This window comes from Microchirus variegatus (assembly GCF_963457635.1).
Source record: "Microchirus variegatus genome assembly, chromosome: 17".
Taxonomy (NCBI): Eukaryota; Metazoa; Chordata; class Actinopteri; order Pleuronectiformes; family Soleidae; genus Microchirus; species Microchirus variegatus.
This window is the reverse complement of record NC_139818.1, coordinates 4,011,433-4,030,516: the sequence shown is the minus strand read 5'-3', so window position 1 is coordinate 4,030,516 and position 19,084 is coordinate 4,011,433. Positions and strand designations below refer to the sequence as shown.

The following is a 19,084-nucleotide window of genomic DNA, read 5'->3' as shown; positions in this document are numbered from 1 at the left end:
AAGTAGAATCGGTGGTAGAACATTTAGCTACCAGGCTCCTCTCCTGTGGAACCAACTTCCACTTTCAGTCAGACAGTCTGACTCTGTCTCCACCTTTGAGGTGAGACTGAAAACCTACCTTTTAAACATAGCCTATAGTCGAAGCTAGATCAGGTTTGTCCTGATTAGAATAGTCTATCTTATGCTGCCATAGGCTTCGACTGCTGCGGGAATTTCCCATCATGCACTTAGAATGAGCACACAGACTTTGCACGAGCCGCACTTTCTCTACCCCGTCCTCGATTTCTCAACCCTCACAACTTACCCGATGTCCCCCCATGAGATGTAGCACATAAATCCACATGTAGCACATCTCTAACTGATGTTTAATCTCTTACAGTTCTGCTGACATCAGAGAACGACATGAGGTCAGGACAGGAAAGAGGACTCCGTCATCTTCAAGTCTCTGACCACAACAGCCTTCACTACAGGCTGTGATAAACCCAGTGATCCAGATGGATCCTGGCATTTAAAGACTTTTTATTTGTTATTCTTTGTCATTGTGTATTGTATGTTTTGGGTAACATCTACTGCACGTCTGTCCGTCCAGGGAGTAGATCCCTCACCTGTGGTTCTCCCTAAGGTTTCTACCCTTTTCCCTGTTACAAGGGTTTTTTCCCTGGTAGTTTTTCTTTACCCTGGTCGAAGGTCTAAGGACAGAGGATGTTACCAACCCTGTGAAGTCCCGTGAGACAAACTATGTTTTGTAAACTGTGGGCTCTACAAATAAAGATTGATTGATTGATTGAAACACTGAAAAGACATCTCTAGCAGTGTTTCTTTGACAACCACTTTCACTCCAAGATGGAAATTGTAGCACTGAGTCCATCTCTGCCAAGATGAAAGTCTCTGTGAGTAGTGAAAGAACATATATCTGTCATGGTAGGTGCACCATATATATTTTCCTTTTGTTTGTCCTTTGCCAATCACACCCCTGCATATCCTATGCTTTATAAGCACTGATACATGTATCGACATGTCTGACCCCTATATATTTGTTTTAGTTATTTATCTCTGTTGTTGTTTTTAAAGTGCTTTATAAATAAAGTTGGATTGGATTGGAAGATGTTAATGTAAAAAGCAAAAATGTAAATGTCCTGATTTAGTTTGGTGATACAATGGTTAGTATTTTTTTGGGATGGAGTTGCTAAATATTTTAAACATGTCAAAAGAACCATTAGAAGTTTTGTTTTACTCTTCAATGTTATAAATACATTAAATATTCTCACAATGTCCTCAAAGAAACATTAAATTCCAATTATTAAAAGCAAAAACAAAAAAAGACCATCTTTATTAGGGTCAAGTTAGGAATAATAATTCAAAGAAACTGATTAAACCCCTTTCTATATACTAACTATCTACCTTATATTTTCAGTAAGTGTATTGCCACTTTTTACAATATGCACCAAAATTATAAAAAAAATAATCATTTGGAGTGTGCTAAATGACTTGACTATAAAGAGTAAAAAACAGTAAAAACAACATTTTAACTTTTATTATTATTTTTGCAACAATCTGGCATAATAATCTCTTTACCCAATATTCACAAATAATTTAAAAGTAACATAATCTTGTGTAGTCATAGGAGCACAATTTTGTAAACACAAATAATCTGAATGTAATGATACTGACTTTAATCCCATGCTCACTAGATGCAACGATACAGTTTTCAGGTCACATGACCTGGAAGCTATTTAACTAAAATGCTATTATTTATATTAAAAAAATTATAAAGAATTTGGTAAGTATTAAAATTGAATAAAAAGAGGTGTGTCCTGACTAGGCAGAAAACATCTTGTAACATCTATGTCATGTACAGCTTTATCACCAGCACCAAAAGCACCAAAAATCCTCAACTTATACATAGTGTATTGTGTCTTCACATAGTTTCATTAGTTAAAGGTGCCATATGTAAGAATGTGGCCAAAAACGCTTACTACATTCAAGTTCAAAATACCAAGGTCTTTTAGGTTTCGTTTTCTGACGTAACTGGCAACCCGTGGTTGCTCTGCAGCTGAGACTCTACTGACTGCAATGATTGGTAGACAGCAGTAGGTGGCGCCACATGCCAAAACATGATTTCAAAACATAAACATGATTTGCAGTCTGCAAAATATTTTTTTTAATGCGAATATTTTGTCTGTACTTTTGTTGTTGGTGAGTTCAGTTTGTTATATGAACATTATTCCTGAGTCTCTGTGACATATTAGGAGGATTTTACGGCCAGTTGCTTTAGATTTATTACATAATGCACCTGGGTCACGGGGGCAGCAGTCTGAGAAGGGACGCCCAGACCTCCCTCTCGCAATATAAAATTGTGTCGCCTGTTATTACCTCTATCACTTCGTAAACAGTGGGTCAGAGTGGTGGGGGAGGAACCATACCCATACCAACACCTCCTTTAACCCTTACATCCTGTCCCCAATACTTGCTAGGTTAGATTTTTTTTAAAAACATTACATGTGTAAGGTTTAGATCACACAAATTTAAAAACAGAATAAGAAACTAATGACAAAACATAGTGCTTTAATCCCTTGTTGAGAACTTGTTTCACATTGTGAGAAAATGAATGCCATTAAGATCATTACAAGCACCAATGCTGTGTTAGTTGTTGAAAATAAATGAAGTCAGGCTAAACATGGGTGTTTTACCACTTTTTCTGGGAATAAGAATACGATTAAAGAAAATAACAACAACAACAAAATAAACTACAGAAAATAAGAGTAACTTATTGAGAAGGCAGTCTACATCAACCATTATTGTATTTAACCCTGAGAAGAAGGAAAGAAGTATGGAAGACCGTGTTTTAACCCCTGGACATTGTGAGGAAATAAATGTTAATTCTATTCGCAGGATAATAATAAGAAGGTTATAATGTAATACAATTAATTAATCCATATCGTATAACCCCTGATACATGTATTGACAAGTCTGACATCTGACTCTCACTAAAGATGAAGACAAGATTAACATTTTAGCAAGACAAATTACATTTAAGCATTTTAGCTTACATTTTCATCCAAAGCTATGAATAGTAGAAGCAGAAGTCTTGACAAGAATCCCACTAGATAGGATCAGTGACCTGTTGGAAGGGGAGAGTGTCCCGATGATGCCTGTGTAGATTGTGCAGGAGATTCGGTAAGTGTGAGGACAGAAAATAGAAACTGCGGTAAAAGTATAATATTCTTGAATTGATATCATTGAATATGGTAAAGATTATTTTGTTAAAGTATGTCTATCTCTCTCTCTCTCTCTAACACACACACACACACAACCACACACACACACACACACACACACATAACCCCTAATAGAGTACCCCTATATAAACATTGCTAATCGTATAACACACCCACACCCCTGGTCATAAAATTGTTTTATGCATAATTAATTTGGTATATATTGAATAGGTATGTTCGCCCAGTGGCAGGTATATGAACTTACTCATGGGTGTCCTATACCACTCGGATCTCCTGCAGTTCATGATGACATTGCTCAATCCTCCTCATAAATATTATTATTTTGATGTGGGGATAAAGCTAGAGAAATGGTCCAGGCTGCATTAGATACGGAGAGCCCGCTTGGAGATGGAGGAGCGCAGGAGTGGCGAACGCCGCGCAGAAATGGGCGGTTCGCAGAAAAAAAAGCCCGTCTGTCTGCACCGATGAGGGGCACACTCTATAGTATAATATATTATAATTGCAATGCCTTGACTTTCGTTAGGCAAGTATACACAGTCCCAGCCATAACAATAAAATTAGATTTAAAAAAAACCTAAACGTGATGACGTGAGACGTAGTTTAAGAAAACTTGTACAGTGCCAATCTGGGCAAACTGGCAACAACAGTCACATACACACTGATGAGACAGAAAGGCAGAGGAGGTCTGTGCCTTTGCTCTGTAATAGAACGCTATGACGAGACTATGAAAATCACCAAATGTGGACACATTCAAGCCTGTAGTAAAGTCTGAAATGAAATACATACAAAATTAAAAAAAAAATAATCAAACTTTACATGAGCTGAACCTCAAATTTTTCCTGACAGCCTAGGGTAGGCACTGCCTACCCTGCCTACCCTGACTGCAAGTCACTGACAAACAAAAGTGCAGGTCAAGAAACACCCTCGTTTGGTATAATTACAGCACCACACTGAGGCTGCTTCTTGAAGTTTCTTTTTCAAAAAATGACTGGAGATAATGAAGGTTTCAAAAAACATATGTTGCTACAAAAACATAAATTGTACTGTCTTTAAAGAAGGACTCCAATTTTCACATTTTCTTTGTGACTTATTTTGATTTGATTCAAAAGAATTTGAACATGGCACGGTTGTCATCTTGCTGCTCTACCGGGACACAACCATCCTAGAATTTACAGAGGATGAGAAAATATTCAGTATCCATCAGAGGAGGATGGCCAAGGTGTTTTGAAATGACACAAAGGCTGCAGGAACTCAAATAACCACCTGTAACAACCAAAATATGCAGAACACTGACCTTAATAAATTACTAAACTAATGTTTTAGTTTATAAAATCTGTCTTCTTAAAAAATAATTAAACAACAAAAGCCTGGAGAAGACTTTTTTTTATTTATTTTTCACACTGGAATGGATATTTGATTCAACTATTTACAGCTTTGGATCAATGTCATGAACGTGTGTACACACACACAGTACAGTACACTGAACTACTGGAACTAATGCTGCACTTATTGTTAAAAGTGCTATAAGGCTGAAAACGTTTAGTCAGCAGTAACATTACAAGATCTTAAAACACTGGTCTTGTGCCCATGTCCAGGTAGGACCCCTGAGGGTGGGTGTGGCCGTGCTGTCTGTACAAATGCCTGAAAGGCATGGAGAGCGACGAGTGGGGGTCCTGACACAGTCGAAGAGAATAGGATGGAAACGCTGAGTAGAGTGATGGAGGTGGAGGAGGGGAGGAGGGGAGCGATGGATCTAGCTGAGGGAGAAGAGACGAGTGGTGCAGTACCATATCCGGGCGATAGGGGGCAGGGGGGTTGAAGTGAGGCATGGTGCCTCTTTCAACTGAAGCGTATGAGGAGTTGGAGGCGGCAGGAAGGTTCTGAGGATGAGCTGGAGCAGAGGTGATGGGCTGCTGGAAAGACGAGGGGACGGCGAAGCAGGAGGGTTGGGAAGAAGGGTGAGGGAGGGAGGCTGATGAATGACTGAAGGAGGAGGGAGGGAAGGTAGCATTGAAGGAGGGGGTGGAGGCCTGAAGGCTAAGATTTGGGAGGTGCAGGGCAGAGTGGACGGGGCTGGCAGACACCATTGGAAGCGAGAAGTTTTGCATGTGTGAAGAGAAAGCGAAGGATGTGGCAGCTCCATGAGGAGGTAGAGAGCAGGACAGAGCAGGAGCTGCTGCTTGGTTTTGGTAGTGCAGAGGCTGAGTAGCAGTCAGAGCAGGATCATGATTCACAGGCAGGATGTTTGGATAAATGTACACTGCTGAGCTTTGATCAGTGACTGAATGAGTGGCACTAGCTTCACCCTGCAGCGGCTGACTGTGCTGAGTGAGCAGTGGATGAGGAGATATTTGTGGAGGAAAGGAGGCATCTGTTGGTGTGTGGGGAGTGATCATGTCTGGAAGGGTGTGATAGGTGTTGGCAGAGGGAGAGGAGGAGGACAGGAGTGGCTGTGGTGAGGAGGAGTTGGACGGTGGTGGAGTGGGGAAGGTGAAGGTAGTCTGCTGCAGAGAGGGAGTGATGGAAGACGAGGAGGAGAGGGTGGGTGAAGAAGAGAGGACAGAGGGATAATCGAGAGGGGGGGTGGAGGTCTGAGGATCAGTTGTATCTGTGGGGTTGAAGGAGGAGGATGACTGAGGAGGAGGAGCTAAGGGGAAAGAGGAGGAGTCCACCTGAGCAGCAGGGAAATTAGCGGTGTATGCTCGTTCATCCATAGTGTCTGATCTGTGGTGGACAGAAAATAATGAAAGGTTGATTAGTACATTGAAAGTAGTTTTTTTGTGTTATTGTATGAGGTACTGGGAGATATCCACATGGAAACTAAACAATACAAACATTATCTTTTTCTTTGTTGTTTCGAAAAAGTTTTCAATAAACATGACATTGCTTCAGGAAACATTCACAGCTTAACCCCCAAAACAACTCTAAACACTGTAGTACATATGCCATGCCTGTACGTGGCACTGTAGCACTGCTATAACAAAAGACATTGCACATACAGCATGTGCACTGTGAACAAACTTTTGTTTACAATATAATGTATACAATCACAGTCAGTGATGTCCCCCTGCGCCGAGAACCAGTCTGAGACGCTTCTTAAGGCCCACTTAGTCAAATCTACACATGCATAAGTCTATAATATCGTATCTTACCATTAGACAGCCATTACAGGCAGGAAACTTTACAAACTTCTCAACCGCCTACACCAACGTCTATATAATAAATCACTAGACTGAGATCACAGCAGTATGCTTCCATCAGTGTGTTATTTTGGGACTTTGGTGTTTCATATTTCATTTGACACAAACTTACCAGGCGAGGCAGCAGGAGAAAAGAAACTCCTGTGTTCCTGTAAGCTATTTCTCTATATGGACTTCTGTTCCCAGTTAGAAAAGGCTATCTAACAATGATATAAAGCAGCATTTTGAAGATATTGTAGATGTCAGGTCCAGTGTGTTAGAATTAGTGCCATCTAATAGTGACAGCAGACACTAACAAATGCAAGACCATCCACCTCCCTATACACCAGCTTTTGTAAACATCAGGGAACTGAACCGTACATCTTTACATACCAGAACTATTGTCATTCTTCTCCTTTAAATGTATTATACACTTAACACACTTGTACACAATGTGTAGTATATTCAATGTCTGCCAGTTAACCTAATGACCTAAATATGACACATTGTACCTTTTAAATGGCTGGAATTATGAAATGTTTTTCTCAGAAAAAGGCAGTAGGCAGCTGCTGTAAGTCTTCAGTGAGAGCGAGTGTCTGTGTCCAAGGCTGGTTCTCAGTACAAGTCAGTGCTTCATGTGTCAATATCTCACACAACCTTCAAAACAACCTCACCAATAACAGACATTTTTGAAGTGCATACGAAGAGTGGGGGAAACGTTGATACAGTGAAATATCACTGATACCACCACACAAATACTTTTTATAGCATAATTTTTAACTGATGTTACAAATAAACATTACATTTTATGGATTAGCATAACAATTGATGTTTCAGTCCACTAGATGGTGCCAAGTGCTCACTCTCACTCGAGCTTTGTGAGTATATTAAAACCACTTTATGCTCCACATGAGGGTCACAGGGTGCTGTGTCAATCTCAGCTGATGTATATAGAAATATATCCATCCATCCATTCATTATCTACCGCTTTTTCCTCCACCAGAGGGTCGCGGGGGGTGCTGTGCCTATCTCAGCAAACATTGGGCGATAGGCGGGGTACGCCCTGGACAGTTCGCCAGTCCATCGCAGGGCCACATATAGAGACAAACAACCATTCTATAGAAATATATGATTTCACAAATACGCAATATTTTGCAATATTGTGATAATATCATAGTGACCTAAATATCCTGATAATATTGTATTGTGGTGCCTATAGCGATTCCCATATATATATATATATATATATATGTATATATATAGCACTCACCTTTCAATGATACTATTAGCCATCTCACTCCCTGCTGTGTCCTGCATCCCTCTGGCCATGGAGATGCCAATGTCAGACATCTGCGAGGCCATGAAAGCCTGACCGAGGTCCAGCGGCAGCTCTGGCACCAGTGTTTCTGTGTAAGAGGCGTCCTCTGCTCTGTAGCCACAGGAGGGGTCAGGCAGAGGAGGCAGAGGAGGCAGAGAGGACAGAGCCAGGGCCTGGAGGTCTGTGCTGCCGTCAGCACCAGTGTCGGTGACGGTGACGGACAAGAGCTCAGCTGTGTCACATGGATCACAGTTCACTGACAGAGAGACAGAGGTGCAGATGTTTAATGAGCAGCCAGGTCACAGGGAGATTAGTGATTAATTAATAGTGTTAAGATCAGGTATTAGGCATGTGACAATATGAAAGTTTCATGTTCGAATAATCCTGACCATAATAATTCAGTAATTCTAATATAAATAATTATAGATATTATTGTGACAACTCCAAAAACCTGCTTTGAACACGTTTGAAAAACTAAACCTTTCTTTACAGATTCTAGTTAGGTATGAAACATCAGGGTCAGGTTTACTGCAGCTCGTTTACATCATGGATGAAAATGTTGTTGTTTAGCTTCCCCATACATTCTTGCCTTTATTGTTTTTTTTTACTTTCTCAAAGGAAAATGTTTACATGTGTACATGAGGACTAAGCCCTAAATCCAACAGGAAGACGGCCATTTTGGATTGAACATGTTGCATTTGAATGAACTCCTCCTAGAGGTTAATTGTGATTGGCTTCAAATTTGGTGAGGTCATTGTTTTGACAAGATAAGGATTAAAAGTTATCAAAAGCTTTTCTTATCACACAATGTGGCACTAATGGGTGACAAACTTGAGGCAATTTCTGAAGGACAATCTGAATCAAATTTACATAGACTGATTAATGTACAGTACTTATTTTTACACATTTTATTGGCTCTATAATATTTTAATTCCAATATGTATGTACTGCTAAAATTCTGCTTTTGTAAACTATTGTCCTGTGTATGAATGGATGTTGATGAGCTAGACAGCATTTTCAAGTCAGTACATTAACACCTGAATATGCCTACTTCATAAAATGAAATAAAATAAATTAGAAAAAAAAATGTATAATAGAAAATAAATCTTATATCACCAATTAAATTCCACAGCCTCTCACTTACCAATATCCAGTGTCTCTGTCAGGACAGAAATTTTGCGCTTCTGTCTTGCATCCCTTTGTCTGCAGAGAGAAAAAATAAGAGTTTAGTTTCTCCACATTCTGTACGTGACAGTGTGTGTGTGTGTGTGTGTGTGTGTGTGTGTGTGTGTGTGTGTGTGTGTGTGTGTGTGTGTGTGTGTGTGTGTGTGTGTGTGTGTGTGTGTGTGTGTGTGTGTGTGTGTGTGTTGTCACTGTTTACTTTTTGCTGTTCATGCCATCCTCTCTGAAGCCTTTTGCAAAGGGGTTGGCACTGATCTTCAGCTCTGTGATCTGGACACAACATAACACAGTTAAATACCCTCTGTCGTTTTTATACTGGAAATGAATGTGTGTAGTCTGTAATACAGAGTGAGGAGGAGCTAATCCAGCATTCAAAATCACTGATATACAATCGTGGCTGTTACAGTGCAAATGCCGTGCCGTGTCATGCCGATCTTACTTCAAGTTATACTTGCTATTAGCTCAATATTGTCTTTACAATGAGAATGATGCACACATCGAAACTTGTGTTGTGCAATCAGATGATCTTATTATAAACTGTAACGGGAGCATGTGTAATCTGTTGTGGTTGATTAATGTGTGTGTGTGGGGGGGGGGGGGGGGGGGGTGTGCGTGTGTGTGTGTGGTCTTGAGTACCAGTGAGGGTTTTTAACCAACAAAGTGAGACATTTTGGCCGGTCCTCACGTTGTTTTCATTGAAATAACTTCCTTAGGTTGCTATAACATGCTATACTCAATTTGTCAAAAAAAATAAATTTAAATTTTGGACGACATAGTATAGTATTACTTTTTTGGCAAATCTTGGACCAAATTTTGTGTGTGTGTGTGGTGTATTTCAGAACGTCTTGTGCTACCTTGTTGTTCTGGTAGGCAGTGACTGTGATAAACTGGGTCTCAGGGAAAACAAAGGAGTGCTGCCCTCCTCCCCACCTCAGCACATCTCTGGCTTCAATCACATGTATTCTGGGCTGGTAGCGATGCAGTGAGTGCAGGATGATCTGGTGATAAAAGCAGAGAAGAAGAGTTTCACACACAGACACCCTCTACAGTGACAGTTGTGAACAGTCACAGTGTGTGGACTCACGTGTCCCTGTGAGTCCAGTGTGTTGTTGGTGAGCTTTGCGTGGTGGAAGGAGATGGTGCGACTCTGCCAGTGAGCACCTGTGGCGGGGGAGTCTGGGTGGATGAACACACGGTCAGGGAGACGAGCCTCTGCCTTTCCGACGGCCTGCCAGCCGCCGCCTTGGAAACGATAGCGGGAGTTGTCCACCGGGATGATGTCCAGGAGGAGGATGTAACGTAGAGATGGGTTCAGGCTCGAGAGCTTTAGCCTCAGCCCGGGAAACATGCGTCTATGAAAAGAAAGCACACTTAAAGTGATCATTCTGGTTTTTGAAGTGAGGCTGTGAGATTGTCTTAGGCCTAGTTCACCTGCAGGTGAGTATTTTTGCAAAAGTAGATTTTTTATATCACCCCTGTTGACCTGTTGACTTGGCAGGCTTTGGGCAACACTGAAAGGGTTTTTTCTTACAAATAATGATGTTTATGAGAGGAAACACCTCCCTACATGGGTAACAACATAGCTGCCAATGAAAACACCAACTAAAAACAGGCGGGTCACTACTCCCCAGATGTTCCACCCTTATGTATGTAGATCATATATGTAAAACTGAAATTACAACGATCTTTAGGGAAAAACATGTTCTCCAATTACACTGTAACATGTTTAGACCCCCCTCAAATTTTGCATTTGAGGCTTTCAGGGGGTCTTGAGTGTTAATCAGGGGGGTCTGACCCCCCCAGACCCCCTGTATTTCGCATAGTGACTACAAGACTCATTTCAGAGAACTGTGGTTAATTCCTGAACGTAAGGTTTTCTTTCAACATTCATTTCACCGCTCTCATGCTTCAGAGAACTTGGGTTAACTCCAGATTTCTATAGCTGTTTTCTATATTTAAAGGTTACACCATATAGCTTATAGGCCAACCCAATAAAATCTACAGTCATTTAAGAATATGTTCACTGCTTTACCTCAAGGTCTGGGTTATATTGTAAATCGCTCACTCTCCTGCGCCAAAAACACGTACATTGTCAGCATGGAAGGATAGAAAGATGCAGGAGCACAGCGCGATGCCAGAGGTCAAAGGTCGATGGACGTCTCACCTGCCCTTCTTTGTAATGATCATCTCTGTGCCCACCGAGCTGAACTGTTTCCATAGTGACGTGTTCTCCAGCTCCATCTTCACCTCATCCTTTTGCGCTTTGGCAGTGGCTTCATTCAGGAGAGGGGGAGGAGCCAACAGCATTGGGGGCGTGGCTTTGGCTGCAGTGTCACATGCGGGAGGGAACAGCGACATGTGGCCAGTTGCCTCCCGCTCTGAGAATATATTAAATAAAGAAATATTTGATTGGCAATTTAGTTAATAATTAACATTCAATTAGTGTTAACTAATTATTAGTTAACCATTAACATATGAAGTAATCATTGCTTACAGATGTTCAGCACTGTCAACAATGTTGTTTTTAAATGTGCTTTATAAATAAATTGGATTGGATTAGGTCATTAGGTAATGGTTAACTAATCATTAGGTCATGACAACTTACTTTTTTGTGTACCTTGTTGGCACCTTATTTTTTTATTGCAAACATTTGTCACTATAGAAGCTAAAGTATGTGTTTAAATGGTTAAAAAATAAATTAAACTGAAGCCTACATTTATAAATCTATTTTTTCCTTGTGGTAGCATGGTAAAAACACAAATGTCATACTTTTGATGTCATAACTTTCTTTTTATATAAGAAAGTTACTAACAAATGTAGTAACTTTCTTATAAAAGTTACAGATGCACAATATTGGACTTTTATGCCTGTATATCATGAATGCCAAGAACCATTACCGATATATATAGTGTATACATTTGTCTCCGCACCCGAGTACAGAGGTCATCCTTCTTAATCCTTCATTTGTCCCTCTGGGAACATTAAGTACTTTGAATCTTGAATTCTGGAGTGAAATTAAAACCCTCAAAAAGTCCTTTTAAGGGGTGACAGAATGTGAGGACCAGTCAAAATGTCCTCACTCCCTATGGCTTATACATTTCTTTTGTCCTCAAAAGGGACACAAACAAGAAGACACACACTCACCTCTATAAAAGCAGTCTCCTATCCTCTGTGGTCCAAGAGTCAAACCGGTAAACATCTCCATACTCAGCATTTTCCTTGTCAGCGTTCTTCCCTCTTCCTTGTCAAACTCACATGTCAAATGTCAACTCTTTAACTCTTCTTCAGATTTACTTCAAGGGAAGACCTATTCCTAAACAAAAAGAATATTAATTAAAAAACAAAGAAAAACTTCTTCCTTGGTCTTCTCTCTGTCCTTGTCCCTCTGACGTCCTCGGCTACAAATGTCCATGGTGATGACTTGCTGTTAAATAGGTGTGTGAGTGTGTGTGTGTGTGTGTGTGTGTGTGTGTGTGTGTGTGTGTGTGTGTGTGTGTGTGTGTGTGTGTGTGTGTGTGTGTGTGTGTGTGTGTGTGTGTGTGTGTGTGTGGCTTCACACTTAGGGCCAAATGGCTCCTTATTTCCACAAAGCACTTCATTTGCCTCCTTGTCTCAACATCCTCCTCTACAACACAAACATTGCTGCTCAGAGCAACAGCTGATCTGGAAAAGTTTGTTGTAGTTTCTGGAAGAAACATTGATGTGATTTGTGCTATTTTAGTTATTCATGCTTTACTTAGTATTATTATCTTCCTATGTTTACACCTGACCTGTGATTTTAGACTTGATTACTTTAGTCCAAACTGATTCTTGATTCAGATGTGTTCATTTGACTGATGGGTCCTTTACTTATTGTAGTAGTATCACATTAATCAGTCAGCTGTTTTGCATGCTTATCTTTTTGCTCGTTTCATTATTAACTATGTTGCAGACTTTATGTTTTTTGGTTTTGCAGCATCACTAACTTTTTACCATATACGTTATATGTTTTCAATCAACATTTTATATTAATAACATTGCTTAAAATGTTAGTATTGCTTTGAAAGCTTTGAAATTATTAGTGTCTCATATTGTATAGGTCTAGTTTTTTTCATTCATTATTGAAATTAAATAGCTAAATTGGTTTAAATGTGTTGATAATTACAATAAATGAAGTTACTTATGAGCTACATTTCTTGACATATCATCAGTAGTGAGTCCCAGGCAGGATCATTGGACATTTAGGCCATTATCATGATACATTATGTCCTGAGGAAGGCCAGGATGAGCTGATCAGGCCACACGGTGAGTCCTGTATCAGTCAGGTGTGGTTTTAAAGTCATTTTAGAATGTGTAGGATTTTTATGGAAATCTGTTTCTGTAAAAAAAGGCACACCTAGGTCATAAAAATGAATTGATGATGTTATCTCATAATACGAGATAACATATGAACTTTAATGAGAGGTTGTCTTTATATGCTGGCCCTGTGATGGACCCCACTTTATACCCTATGTCAACTGGGCAGTAGGTGTCACATGTACAGAAATAAGTTAATCAGATTACGAACAAAACATCACAGTTACAAAAAAAGAAGAAGATAGAGACCAGGAGCATTTCACAAATATTAACAGTCATGACAGTGATAATCATCACTATTATGTTTCATCTCATCCAGAGTGAGACACACACACCATCATCTGGGATCATCTCATGAGACCCTCAGGACAATCGCTGGATGAAGGATGGATGAGGATAATATTAATGTTACCAGTAATGAGTAGCTAATCATTAGTAATTAATAATTAACGATAATAATGGTAAATGACGTGAAAACTAGGACGAGGATCTCTACATTCCACCTGGTCTTTAGGAAATTTAAAGTCAGGGATGTTATGAAAAGACAGGCGTCAAAGATCAGTGTAATTTTAACACTCACACACACACACAGTCTGGCTTACATAACATGAGGGGACATTGCATTGACTTACATTCATTTCCTGGAGCCAATTCCAATTCCTATCTTAACCCTCAAGCTCAACCCTTATCTTAACTGGCCCTTAAAACCAAGTGTTGAGGGTTATTTTGTCACTTAGAAATGGGACACCCCTTAAATGCAGATACGTCTTCAGACCGTGGGGGGCAGAATAACGCGAAAACTGCGTCCAGTCTGTCAACTCCAAAAAAGAAGAAGAAGAACACATTTAGGTCACGGTCATTTATTTATTATTTTATTTCAGTGTTGGTCCTGGAAAATCTCAATATTGAGGGCGATACAGCCCTTAAACTCGCCCCTCAACTTAATTTTTCTGAGAATCGGGACAGCACTTGCACTAGTGGGAGCGCGCATTTTTGAGATTGAGGGTTAAGATTAAGGGTTAAGCAAGGAATTGGAATTCACCCATACTCTACCTTTAACCATAATTACTACAGGCCTTATCCTAACACTGCCCCTAACCTTGCCCTAACCTCAACTTAACCTTAACATATCTTCACCTTAAAATGTAGTCATTTATGTTATAGGGACTTGCTTTTTGTCCCCACAAGGAAGACAAGTCCCATAATGTGACTGTTTAAACAGATTTAGTTTCCCTACATACACACACTGTATGTATATATACATGCTTATATAAACATATTCATGCTCCTTAAAGTTGCTTTGTGTAATTGTACATGACAATAAAGACTCTTGAACCTCAACTCTTTTCATCCTCGTCAGTCAATTTTATTTGAGTTTTACGTTTCTTTGATATGTGACACTGACGTCATTTGTGATGATGACTTTTATTGCTGCCTTGAAGTAGTTTATAATTTGAGTTGGATAAAGTGCTATATTAAAAAACTTATCATTATTACTTATTTCAGTTTGGTTTTGCAGACGAGGCCACAACAGTGTGTTGCAGGGGACTGTCTGTTGTGGATGTCACTGATGTTTTACTGGCAGCTCCCCTGTGGCTGCTCAATGACTTGATGGCCTTGCCTCTTCCTCTCAACAGTCTGTTGTTGGTGCGTCTCTGCAGGGAGTCGTGGAGGAGGAAGACACTTGGCCTCACAGCTGCAATTTGGCCTCTTGTGTGTGTGCGTGTGCACGGGCATGAGTGCGTGCGTGTGTGTGACTGGACAAGCTTTTCCCAAGTAATTTAAAGTAGAAATCAGTTCATGACGACCACACTGACAAACCACTGAGCAGACACAGACAAGTTAGTTAGAGCGGTAGTAAGGAGGCAATTTAAAATAATATTGGGATTATTGTGTGTGTGTGTGTGTGTGTGTGTGTGTGTGTGTGTGTGTGTGTGTGTGTGTGTGTGTGTGTGTGTGTGTGTGTGTGTGTGTCTGTCTGTGTCTGTGTCTGTGTCTGTGTGTGTATATATATATTTTGCAGGGATGTCCAATTTTTATTATTATTATTATTATTATTGGCACGATATAAGTATACTGCAGGTCAGTATAGATCAGTATATGTCAGTATAGCGACAGCCAATTCACGACTCTGCATCTAACCCCAAGTTACGCCTGTAGGCTGTGCCAGCAGCTTGTGAATGTGTGAGTGATAGAAAATGCACAGCATGAAAATGTGAGTGAATGGGTGAATGGCAAAACTGGTCAGTATAGGTCAGGTAGGCCACATACAGATCCACCAAAACACACACCACATTCCTATTTTGTCCACAATCCTGACAGTGCATCTGAACTCCATTGTATTTTCTTACACTGAGAATAAAGTATCTCATCTAATCTGTCCTTTGAGTTGCTCCTTATGTTGGCGAGAGGAAGTTATTTTCATATTTCTGCATTTTTTTCCCTCTAGCTAATTAAAAAAACACCCTAAAAAATTTAAAAAGTTAACATCTATTAAAATGTGCTTCTTTACACTCAGTGTGTGATTAAGCAGTGATTTTTGAATGTGTTGCTGAAATGTTTTAGGATGAGGTATTTTTACTTATTTTTTTCTGCTGGCCAATGATATAAACCTCATTTATAAAGTCAAAATATATTCGATTATAGCAAAATGTATATCTCAATGAATATTGGCTTTTACGTGCTTGTGCCCTCTCCAACTATTATTTTTCAATGTTTATTTATAAACTGCTTTTATTTATAAAACCGCTGCAGTTGGACACAGGAAAAAAAAACTTTGTGTCAGTATCAGTTATGAGCCCAAACACTCCCAGTATGTCTGTACACAGAGATTATACCCTGTTAATACAAGAGAGTAATTAGTGAAGTGAAATGACTCAGTGAAACAGCTTTGCCCCTGTTGGTGTTGTATTGTTTTTGATAATATTAGTATGATAACTCAAAAACTTAAAAACTTAAAAAATGTGTTTCCCTTTGAAATCTAGTAGAACGCTATATAATGTAGAAAGTCGTATGTCAAGGAATAGTTGACAACAACAATTATATGGATATTATTTCTATATTGTGACATGAGACAAGATCTGGTCTTAGATTTTGGATATCGTCATAGCGTGTAAAAGTATCTGTGATTACTTTTGCTGGTTTTAAAGGAGATCGTATTTGTTATGTACATTGCTTAAATACACTAATTATTATAATTATTTATTTAAAAAAAAACAACTTAGCATTTCAAAATATTTTTTTTATGAATAAAACATAAATTATTTGTGTTAAAGCAGAAAGTGACCATATTTATAGTTAATGTCATTGTTTCTTACACACGTAAATATCCTTCATTCAACATTTAAAAGCCAAAGAATAAAGCAGGTATTATTGGAAATGAAAGGTAATCAGTGTTTTTTAAGATCATGTAATGCAGATCATAAACAGTAGATGATATTTTATTTTAGAGTGTGTTTACAGTGTACTGTCACTCTCATTTGAGAAGCAAAAACATTTCATGAGTCCAAAGAAACAACCTCGGCTTTATATCCACACATATCTCTTATATCAGGATATAACCTAAAAATATCCATATATTATGCCATATCTCCCAGCCTTACCGGAATATTGATTTGATTTATGTTGTGCTTTGAACCATGTAAATTAAGTATATCTTGATGCCTTACTGATGTAATATGTGACTTTCCTTCCACTTTCAAATCATATCTGAAGACTCATTACGGTCTAAAAACATCTGTATAAAGTGATTTTACACAAGGTTCACTTGTCTTTACAACACTGTAATAAATTGCTGTAAAAGGGTTAACAGAAGGATACTGACTGAGGTCAGCCCACATGTCTTACATTTGCATAATTCAGGCACATATTTAGAAATGATTCAGCCCTGAGGTCACACAAGATCACCATACAGATAGAAAGAGTAGGACTAGCAAAGTTGTTTTCAGGTAATAGGTCTTGTTGTGTTCTTTATATCTTTGTGTGAGTCAGTATTGAGTTGCTGTGATTGCTTGTTTGTCTCTGCTATCCCTTGCCAAAGTTAAGGAAAACATGTTCTGAATTTGGAGTACATAGGACATCAACATGTGTTGTGTTTTACAAAAATGTAATAACCGTGGATTTTTGTCTGTTGCTGACAGTGTACACTGACTTGAATAATATTATACAGTAAAAAATATACTGTAAAATGCTGGCAACTGTAGCTGCCAGCATTTCAGCATTTTCTTCGGTGTCATGTTATTCTAGAATACTTGTTGTTCATTTTTAAACTTTGAATGTTCTGAAAGGCATTATAATTATTATAATTATTATAATCGAAAAACACTATGAAAGTGACAGCTGGATTTTAACTTCACAGGAGCAAAGTTGGAAAAGTTGTTTTGATAGTTGTTGTTTTCCTTCTCCATTTGTGTAATGTGTGTGTGTGTGTGTGTGTGTGTGTGTGTGTGTGTGTCTGTGTGTGATTGGGAGATAAAAGACAGTAGGACTGAGGGGAAGTGTAGGTGTGAACCACCACACTGAGAGAAAGCTCATTACCTTAATGACAGCAGCAGGTGTGTGACATGTCTTAATGTTTTTACGAACAAACAGGTGTGAGGCAGCAGACTGTGTAATGAAGACTGCTTGTTTACTATTACTGCAGTAGTGTGTGTGTGTGTGTGTGTGTGTGTGTGTGTGTGTGTGTGTGTGTGTCTGTAACATGTAGCTGCTAAACTGTTTGAAATGCGTCATTATTTGCTCACTGAGGTCATGTCACAGAAAAAAGTTAGCCATTCTGAATCAGCGTGTGAGTCTACTGTGGCAATGTGATTTTAAAATTATAATACAATATCACATTGCGATATCACAATAAAAGATATTCATGGTGATATTTCACAGAATTTCAATAAGTAAAAACATTTGTTTGGAATGGTGTATACTTCAAAATAAATGTATTATTAAATAAATGTAATTAACACCATGGACATCTGTAAATAAAACACCGAACAAGCTTATATGTATGTATTTTAGTGTTCAATATAATACATTTAGTAATGTGATAATTACAACTAAATGATGACTATTATCACCTCGCTGGCAGCTGTGCCATATTAGCCACTTAACAAATGGCGTTGTAGGAAGAGTAGGTCAAGGGGCATGTTTTGTGTTGTAAGTGGTGGGCCGAATGTGATTTGCATAGTAATGGTGTATTTAGTGCTGTCAAGTGATTAAAAGAATTGATTCATTAATGAAGATCTGTAATTAATTAATCTAATTAATCCCATTTTTAATCTCACCTAATTTGCTGAGAAAAACCCTCAACTTGAGGTATTTTCATTTAAATTCATTATTACATTATTCTGGCAGATCAAAGATTGATATATAACAAAAAAGTGGCTTTATAAAGCAATTTATTACTTTGACAAGTCCATATAATGTGCTGTAAGTAAACATGAAAAAGCAGTAAGAATTTCTGAGCAATACAACACTGAACTTGATTTTTCTCTTCTTCAGATAATAATAATCGTAAAAAATCGGACCCTGTAAGTTAGCACGTATGACACATTTGACATTCGCCCTTCTCTAATCAGAACGATCTAATGTCGCTCTGTGATTATCAATCAGACCGGGATTTGTCCTCACACTGACGCAAGCACGTAACACTGGTGCATTCAAGTTATTTTTGTAGCATAGGAATTTACATACACGCCGCGCCGTGCGGCGCATTAATCGTTTTTCTTCGAACATTATAGCTGTGCACTGTAATGTTTTTTTTTGCTCCTGCTGTTTGATCCATCTGTGTTTTAACTGTGTGAACATAAGAATGGTTTATACGAGCTTTTAGCTGAGTT

At 38.9% G+C, this 19,084-nt stretch overlaps 1 protein-coding gene across 1 annotated transcript; it reads right to left on the bottom strand.

The window, feature by feature from the left end:
• Positions 1-4,804: 4,804 nt before the first annotated feature.
• Positions 4,805-12,132, bottom strand: tbx6 (T-box transcription factor 6; the record flags this gene model as incomplete). Its single annotated transcript, XM_083904313.1, has 8 exons — positions 4,805-5,963; positions 7,689-7,992; positions 8,881-8,939; positions 9,118-9,188; positions 9,773-9,916; positions 10,003-10,270; positions 11,083-11,296; positions 12,063-12,132. The coding sequence occupies 8 exons, from the start codon at positions 12,130-12,132 to the stop codon at positions 4,805-4,807; spliced, it is 2,289 nt and encodes a 762-aa protein (XP_083760439.1).
• Positions 12,133-19,084: the final 6,952 nt, after the last annotated feature.